Genomic DNA, 9,504 nt, shown 5'->3' on the forward strand with positions numbered 1-9,504 from the left:
TTATTATTATTATTATTATTGTCATTGTCATTGCCATTGCCATTGCCAATGCCATTGTCATTATTATTATTTTAATAATAATAATAATTATTATTGTTATTATTATTATTATTATTATTATTATTATTATTATTATTGTCATTGTCATTGTCATTGTCATTGTCATTGTCATTGTCAATGTCATTGTCAATGTCATTGTTATTGTTATTGTTATTATTATCATTATTATTAGTATTAGTTGTATGATGATGATGATGATGATGATGATGATAATTATTATTATTATTACTATTGTTATTGTTATTGTTATTGTTATTATTGTTATTATTATTATCATTATTGTTATTATTATCATTATTGTTATTATTATTATTATTGTTATTATTATTATTATTATTATTATTATTATTATTATTGTTATTGTTATTGTTATTATTGTTTTTGTTATTGTTGTTATTATTTTTTTATTGTTATTGTTATTGTTATTATTATTATTATTATTATTATTATTATTATTATTATTATTATTAATTATTATTATTATTATTATTTTTGTTATTCTTATTGTTATTTTTATTATTTTATTGTTATTGTTATTATTATTATTATTATTATTATTATTATTATTATGATCAATATTGTTATTGGTATTATTATTAATGTTATTATTATTGTATTGTTATCATTATTATTATTGTTATCATTATTGTGTATTCAAATTTACACACAATTTTTTCTCCTCTAGAATTTGACATTGGGGAGAACCAGGCAGCAATTGTCATGGCTCAGCAAGATGTCAAGCCTCATGTCGTTCGTGATATTGAGGTGAAGTGGAATGATGCGGCCCAAGCAAAATTGGTAAGGAGTTGCTGGGATCGGGAATTGTATGTGAGATTTCTCTGGGTTTTCGTTGGCTGAAGTTAATGTAATGTTTTAGTCTATTTTGGTCTGTTTTCCCAGCCGGGTTCACACTTAAATGCGGAACTTGAACCTTGTTTGGAGATATTTATATTTGTCTTTTTCACATTTGGTTGAAAGTGTAGTTAATATGTTTATTAAAGGATTTGAAGGAATGTAGTATATACTTTGAGTTGCGTCATATTACTGTAAATCTTTTTTGTGTAATATTTGCTTTTGCTTTAGTAGTATATGTAGCTCTACTTTCCTAATATGTGGTGATATTTGCTATTTTCTTGTAGAGGCTTCTATATGCCTTGATCTTTCAAAATAATTGTAACAAAATATCTAATGGCATTGGAAATTTCTCTGCTGGAAGGAAATTTGATGATGATATAGTGTGTTCAGACTCTTATGAGAGACTGATGTGTGAAAATTCAAGAATGAATGCATTATATTCTAATAAAGACACTATTAATTTCATCACCATTTGTTAAAATAGGAAGATTTAGATTTTGAGAAATGTTTAGAAATACTTATAGAAAACATGATGTGTTGATGTAGAACTGACTAAATTATCAGGCCTGAGGTCTAAACTACACTCCTTTTGTGCTGAAATACAGAAAAAGGTTAATGCTACCAAAAATTATTTGCCACCTATTTGATGAATTTCTCCAAGAATCCTAGTAAATTATGATCAGATTTATGTAATATCAAAAGACAGCACATTATAGAGGTTCAAATACTGTTTTTTGTATGGAGAAACATACTGCTTACAGAAAGGCCAAAGAGGAAGCCAAGTTTTCCGTATCAGGTCTGTAAATACTGTATTCTTGCTTTCCCTGTCCCCTTTGTACAGCTTGCCTCTGTAGATATTCCTGTGGTAGAAGTGTGGGGGAAAGCTGCAATAGGATCCTACTTATGGCAACATATCCTGGAAGGAGAAGAAAGTTTAGATGAAACAATGCCTGGTGCTACTGTTGGGGAGTTGAGAATGCCTGCATTTGTGCTCAGATATAGATCAGGTAAAATACTTAATTTTAAAAATGTATGATTTGTATCACCAGTGTTATTAATTTTTGATAATTTTTAGATACAGTATGTGTTATGCAAATTAGTATACTTGATATATCACTTTCTGCTATTTAGAATGTACAGAATATTAGGTTGTAGTGGATATACTCATTTGAGTATTTATATATATTGTTGTTCATGGAAATATATTGTATTTATTTATGTCAACTCTTCCCACAAGGTCCTGGTGTCATCCCAGAAACTGTACCACGTGATGTAAAATACCTTGTTCTGGTTGTAAATGGTCGAACTCCAGAGAAGATAAAGGATGCAAAACAGTGGCTTAATGATTTGAAGATGTGGGACATGCCTCCTGAAATTATGTTAATTATGCTGGGAAATGAGGTAAAGTATTACAAATAAGAAAGGATATATTAGAGAGGGTGGGAGAGAAGGACAATGAATATGGTAGAAATTAGAGTTAGTGTGTGAGTTAGTGCGTGAGTGAGTGAGTGAGTGAGTGAGTGAGTGAGAAAGAGATAGATAGTGAGAAAATGATAGGGAAAGGAGGAAAAGAGCAAGTACAATTGCAGATTAACTATATAGTAAAAACTGGCTTTGGTAAAGTCATATTAATTGAATAGAGGATTTTGCATTCTCTGTATCTATCAGGGGACCTTAAATTATGAGATTTGAATTTTTCTTATGCCATTTTATTCCCTCTCTCCCTGAACAGAAGTGTGACAATGAATGGGTGCTCAACTATGTGTCACCAAAGGGTCCAGTTGTAACTGTTCTGCTGACCTATGATGACCCAAGAGTAGATCAGAAGACATTTTACCAGTGGCCTCTTGGTGTTGCAACGTAAGTATCTCTTTTGGTGAACTTACTATCTTATGAATATCTGGATAGCTGGCAGAAATAATTGTTTTTGCATTATATTGATTTAAGTTTATGTAAATTGTTTTTGTAGAGAAATGAAATAAGATTTTGATTGATTCAGGTAGAGTAATGAAACCAATTCTTTACTTTTATTGTTAAAAGGACTTACATTTTGTATTAACTTTTGGTGGAAGATTTGATTTTTTAAAAGGTATATATAGGCATTTACAATCATGCTTTCCAGATACAGACAGTTTCCTGTCATAGAAGAAGAACAGGTATCTCCAGAGGCTCCTAGAAAGTATGTGTGTAACCTGAGGGTAACGCTTCATCCTAACTCCTCTAGAATAGCCCTTCATAAGTTCCTGAAAAATGATGCCTACGCTTCCAACAACTGTTTCATATCAGTCAGAGAAAAGTAGGTTGACACTGAATCTGTGTTATTATGCAATCAGTCTATATTGTTGTATTACTTACAGTACTATGTGCATCTCCTAGGAAGCTTAACATTAGTGTGAAAGATTTGTTTTTAAGTAAGAAGAAATTTGGAAAATAAAGTTTCTTTCCTTATACAGTGCCTGCAAAAAAAAGTTTACATTGATATTTGGAGAAGAATGAAATGTAAAGTTTGTTTGACTAATAATGTAGGTTTTTAGTTCTTGAGCATGTTCCTTTCTGCCATTTTGTCATGGATTCAGTAAGACTGACAAAATAGAAGACATCCATATGAACTACTAGATTCTTTAGTGTCTCCAACAGATGTTTGATGTTGCTAGGTTTGACCTTTTGTACTTTGTTCTTCATGCCAATCCAAGAGTTTTATATAGGGTTCAGATGAGGTTAGTTACCTGGCCACTCTAATACATTAATGCCACTGCCATGTAGAAACTTTTAGATTGACTGACTGGTGGCAAGTGGTGTTATTGTGCATAAAATAATGATATTCAAGAATTCCCCAAAGTACTGACAAATGTTTCCTTAATAAGTTAATGTCATCACTTTCACTTGCTGTAACATTCTTTAGAAGAAAATATAGACCTCTCCTACCCTTATTCCCAGTGAAAGAATCCCAAACCAATATACTGTCTGCATGTCTTGACTGTGTATTTTGGATTGCAGCGTGAACTTGAGTAGGGGTTGACACACAAACTTTACTGCTCCCCTCACCAGTTTCTTCCAACTGGATAGTATTTAGCACTGATACATCAAGCAATTTTTTTTTTTCTTTTTCTTTTCTTTTTTACATAGTTTTAGTGAGCAGACACTTCATAAGTATGTTCCCAATAGGCAAACTGAGGTCTTTCTAAAGGCAATGCTGGATGGTCCTTATTGATGTGTTTTGGAGGAGTTCTGGATGCTTGTTCTTGATGCTTTAAAAGTAAGCTTGAGCATCGTGTCTGTCCTTGGCAAAGTCTTCCTTCTCAGATTATAAATTGCCTGTCTTGATATGTTCATATCTGCAGATTCATGCATTAGAGACAATTGCTGTTCTAATAATGTGAAACAATGTGTTTTCTCGTGTAATAGTAGTTTGCTTTTATCCATTCTGTTAGGGTGAACTGGAATTACAAGTTGTCAAACTTGGCATACTATTGAGGAAATTCTGAACAGAAGATGTTTAATCATTCCTCTATCTAGACAATTGCTCTCTGGCATAAAACAAACTTTTCCCAAGAAGCCAGGATCACGGTATGGCCATGCATGCAACACAAAACTCTGTTCATATTAGTTCATATTATTATTATTTATATATCTAAGTAACTTTGGCATATCATCCTCCTTTTGAATAGATATAACTGTAAAGTATTTTTGGTGTAAATATTTATTTTCACTGCTTTTATACCATAATTAAACATATATATATATATATATATTTATATATATGTATAAAATAAATATATATATATATATAAAATAAATATATATATATATAAAATAAATATATATATATATAATAAATTATATATATATATATATATATATATATATATATATATAAAATAAATATATATATATATATATATATATATATATATATATATAATAAATATATATATATATATATAAAATAAATATATATATATATATAAAATAAATATATAAAATAAATATATATATATATAAATAAATATATATATATATAAAATAAATATATATATATATATATATATATATATATATATATATATATATATATATATATATATATATATAATAAATATATGTATATATATAATAAATATATGTATATATATAATAAATATATGTATATATATAATAAATATATATATATATATATATATATATATATATATATATAATAAATATATATATATATATAATAAATATATATATATAATAATAAATATATATATATATAATAATAAATATATATATATATATATATATATATATATATATATATATATATATATATATATATATAAAATAAATATATATATATATATATATAAATAAATATATATATATATATATATATATATATATATATATATATATATATATATATAAATAATTATATATGATACTCGGTATTTTAACCTACTGGCTGTGGATACCATAGATACATACCATGTTCGCTGTAATTTCAGTTATTTACTATTTTTACTCAGAGATAGCCCTACTAGTGCGTAATCACCAAGGAGTGTTATTAGTCCTACCTATCTCACTTGTTTCTGAAATATTCTTTTTGATTATTTTGACACTTTTGTTGTTATTAGTATTATAATAACATTATAATAATCATAATGTCAGTAGTAACAGTAACTGTATTGTTATTAATAGCAGTATATTAATAATACTATTTTCCTGCAAATTCAAGGAGTGGGGAAATCAGTACAGTTACAAGGGTATACTAATTGACTCTTTAGTGGCCGTGCAACAAAATTCACAGAAAAATAAAGTGGACAGTACATAAACCTGTAGGCAGTGGGTTAAAAAACTGTTGAGTATTCTTTGTGTTTTGTATTTATTAAGTAACTACCATGTTATTATAAAGGATAAGGTTTGTTCAGAATTTCCTGAGGTTTTCATATTTTCTTTTATAGGCAGGTCAAATTGCAGATTGTTTGTTTTTTTAAGAATTGTTTGACATACCAGCATTAGATATATATTTTCACGTCTAAATTCTAGCACTTCAAGCATGAAGGACCAAATTTACTTATGGTAAAGCTTAAAAAGTTAGGGTTATTTGTGGATGAGGCCAGGGAGAGGGGCAAGCTAGGCTGAGCAGCTGTGGTCTTTGGGGGTTAAAGGAGTTTCTATGGCCTCTATAATCTCGGGAGTTTTGTGGCATGAGATAATGAATTTGTGTGGTGTAAAAGAATGTGTGTTTATATGATTTCTAACTTTTCAGATGGCTGCCAAATGAAACACCTGAATCAATGAATGAGTATGTTTGGTCTCTGTTGCAGTCGGATCTGACACTTTCTCCTGCTGGGATGAACACAGAAACATATAGGTATATTTTTAAAAGATGATAATGAAATGCAGCACAGCAAATATGCATAAAATACAGCAGAGTTAGTGTGTATTTAGGATGAGTTCATGATTTTCAGACAAACATACCCTTTCATATTTGCTTTATGACTGAAAAATTAATAATGACAAGTATTTTTAAACTTTCCATAGAGTATATGAATCAATGTCAGCTGGAAGTACACCTGTAATAGAAGATGTAGCAACCCCAGGTCATTGTGACACATCCCCATGGAGGTTGTTAAAGAAACACGGACCTCCAGCAATCTTCGTCAAGTCATGGGAACAGTTACCTAAAATTCTCGCTAAGGAACGCAGGTTAGTTAGCTCCCCTGAAAACCAGGCTTTTAGCTTTGATCTGAAGGGCAGCAGCTGTTATTTACATTTAATCATAGTATTTCATATTATGATACAAATACTTCTCTCATCTCCTGCGGTTTTTCTTTGTCTTTCTTTCTGTTGCTAGTCCTCTTCCTCTTCCCTTCTCATTCTTAGACAATTCTTTTGGTCACACTCAGTCTGTAGACGAATGCTTCATTTACAGATTCAGCAAGCAGTACAAGGCTCTTCGTAGATTACGTGTGTTCCAGTGGTATGAATGGTTCAAGCTGAAAATGAGGGACAGGTTCATCTCCATTATATCATCTAATCTATTACATGGCTGAAGGAACAACAAACTTTTGGTTTGTACCTTGGATTCTCTCTCTCTACCTTCTGTTAATTGGTAGAGAGATTTTTACCTAGTCTGTAAATGCTTTTATGTGACATTGAAGTCTTTTAATGGTTTCTTGTGTCAAGAAACAACAGTAATGAATTATGTAAAAATAATAGAATGTGTTGGGGAAATTTAAGAATGCAGGTACTGCTGGTGCCATACAGGTTATGTCCAAAGTAATTATGCTGTATCTCTTTCTTTTTGCGTTGTCACCTTTATTTGGAAAGTAACTTGGCCTAGGCACTGGACATACCACAGGCACATGCACACACAGACATATGCAAATACAGTCATATATGCACAGACATTCACACATAGACATACACACTTAGACATAACATGCACACATGAGATTTAGACATGACATACAGACATGTCATCTGTACAGTAGGTAGTTATGACATGCAGACATGACACACAAACATGACAGACGGACATGACACAAAAACATGACAGACCGGCATGACACACAAACATAACAGGTGGACATAACACATACACAGACAAACAGATTCATATAGGCACAGACACAGTCAGTCAGCTTGCAGCCAAAAGGAATACTGAAAGATTATATAGAAATAGTTAATACAAATATAGATGGTTTATGCTTGAAGCTACTAAAGCTAGATGCAGTTATTGAAATTAATAAACCAGATGTAACTTGCATCACTGAATCCAACCTGGATCCCTCCTTAGATGATGTAACATTAGGACCCAGAGATTATAATATTTGGAGAAAAGATAGGCAAATGGAAATTGAAGGGGGGTAGCAATATTAATAGGGAAAGGAACTATTAGAAAGGAGTTCAAGACCCCATTGTAGAACTAAAGGCAATTGAGGTAGAAACAATTGGAGTAAGCATAGCAATAACCACAGCGAACATGCCACCTCATACATTGGTATGGTCACAAGAAAATTACCAAAAAGTAATTCAAGAAATATTAAAGAGCCTAGAAGAAGTGCTACAACTTTTGGAAACTGATGCAAGAGAGACTTATAGCGGGAATTTAATATCAAATTTGACAGAAAGTTTCGATCCCAGAGCTCGGCCAGATTCATGGAATGCAAAATTACAAAGTCATAAATGAATTTTGCCTTTTCCAAAATGTAACAGATCATACTGGGGAAGAGGGCAAGACTGACTGTCTATACCTGACCTAATATTCACAAAGCATAAAGATGACATTATGGATATGGAGTACTGCCTTTCTCTAAGAAAAAGTGACCATGTAATAATTAAACTAAAATTATGTATGTTACAGGAAAAACTCATTGTAAGTAAGGAAAGAAGAGGAAAGTACAACTACAAGAGGTAATTATAGAAGCCTTAAAGATTTCTTTGATGGCAAAAACTGGGAAACATTCCTAGACTAAGAGAACTTTGATATACCATATTCAAAATTATATTGTAAAAAAAAGGGCTAGAAAAAAGAAAAGGCCAGAAGTGGTTCAATGATAAATGCAAGGAAATTAGAGTAAACTCCTCTGAAAAAGGTTCAGAAGACATAGTTCTCAGGCAATGTATGAAAGGCATAAAATAAGAAGAAATGAGAAATCCAAAATTAGACTTTGAACAGGATTTAATAAAAAAATGTACAAATCAACCAAAGCTCTTCTTTAACTATATAAGAGATCAAATAAGCAGCAATAACATCGTTTATACTAAGGAGGAGGAAATGTGTGAACTACTTAATGAGAAATTTCAGTCAGTATGGAAAGCTGTTAGAAAGGATAATTAGGAAATAGTGGGTTGAAGTACTTGAAAAACATGATATATCAAATAAACAATGTGGTTTTAGGGAAGAAGGTCATGCATGACAAATCTCCTCGGTGTCTGTGACAGAATTTCTGAATAATAAAGGAATGAGATAGCTGGGTGGATTGTGTATATTTATATTTTAAAAAGGCTTATGATAAGGTGTCTTATAGAAGACTATTATGGAAATTAGAACATCTAGTTGGAGTGAAAGGCATACTCCTTGAATGAATGAAAGACTTCCTTCATAAAAGACAGATGACCTGTAATTAGAGGGAAGCACTCTTACAAAGCAATGAGTAACTAATGGAGTACCTCCAGGATTGGTCTTGGTGCCAATTATCTTTACTATTTTCATCAATGATGTGGGATTAAACGGGAGCCCAGTAGTTATCTGAATATGTTTGCAGATGACGCAAAATTACAAAAGAGGTTAGTAGACGATGTCTCATGCCAGTGCCTCCTAAGTTGCATTATAGTAGATGGGGTATTCATCTACCACTTGCACTGGTGTCTTTATCTCTTTGGGGATTGTTTGTTGTGGGTGTTCCCACTGGTATGGCTGTGTGCTGTAGTTGAAGTGGAGATCAACGGGGGAGCTGGTAGGCTCTCCAGTTGGCTAAGGACTGGGCAATCCTGAGTTGCTGTAGCTGTCATGGTCTGCTGGAGGATTGGGGAGTGCTGATCTCAGTTCTGGATTCTGCGGCTCAAATACATGTGTGCTGTGTAAACTGGCAGGGA

General features: G+C 31.3%; 1 protein-coding gene across 5 annotated transcripts in view; it reads left to right on the forward strand.

Annotated features, from left to right (window-relative positions):
* Window positions 1-8,880, forward strand: part of LOC125044686 (ribitol-5-phosphate xylosyltransferase 1-like) — a 21,819-nt gene extending 12,939 nt beyond the window's left edge. For 4 of the 5 annotated variants that reach the window (XM_047641501.1, XM_047641503.1, XM_047641505.1 and 1 more), the window contains 8 exons: window positions 746-858; window positions 1,757-1,922; window positions 2,153-2,316; window positions 2,648-2,775; window positions 3,038-3,211; window positions 6,170-6,274; window positions 6,445-6,609; window positions 6,836-8,880. In XM_047641501.1, coding sequence (XP_047497457.1) covers window positions 746-858; window positions 1,757-1,922; window positions 2,153-2,316; window positions 2,648-2,775; window positions 3,038-3,211; window positions 6,170-6,274; window positions 6,445-6,609; window positions 6,836-6,956 — 1,136 coding nt within the window. In that variant the 3' untranslated portion in view covers window positions 6,957-8,880. The remainder of the gene's footprint in view (window positions 1-745; window positions 859-1,756; window positions 1,923-2,152; window positions 2,317-2,647; window positions 2,776-3,037; window positions 3,212-6,169; window positions 6,275-6,444; window positions 6,610-6,835) is intronic. The other variant, XM_047641502.1, reaches the window with a different exon arrangement.
* The last annotated feature ends 624 nt before the right edge of the window (window positions 8,881-9,504 follow it).

Source organism: Penaeus chinensis, chromosome 36 (genome assembly GCF_019202785.1).
Source record: "Penaeus chinensis breed Huanghai No. 1 chromosome 36, ASM1920278v2, whole genome shotgun sequence".
In the NCBI taxonomy this organism is placed as follows: domain Eukaryota; kingdom Metazoa; phylum Arthropoda; class Malacostraca; order Decapoda; family Penaeidae; genus Penaeus; species Penaeus chinensis.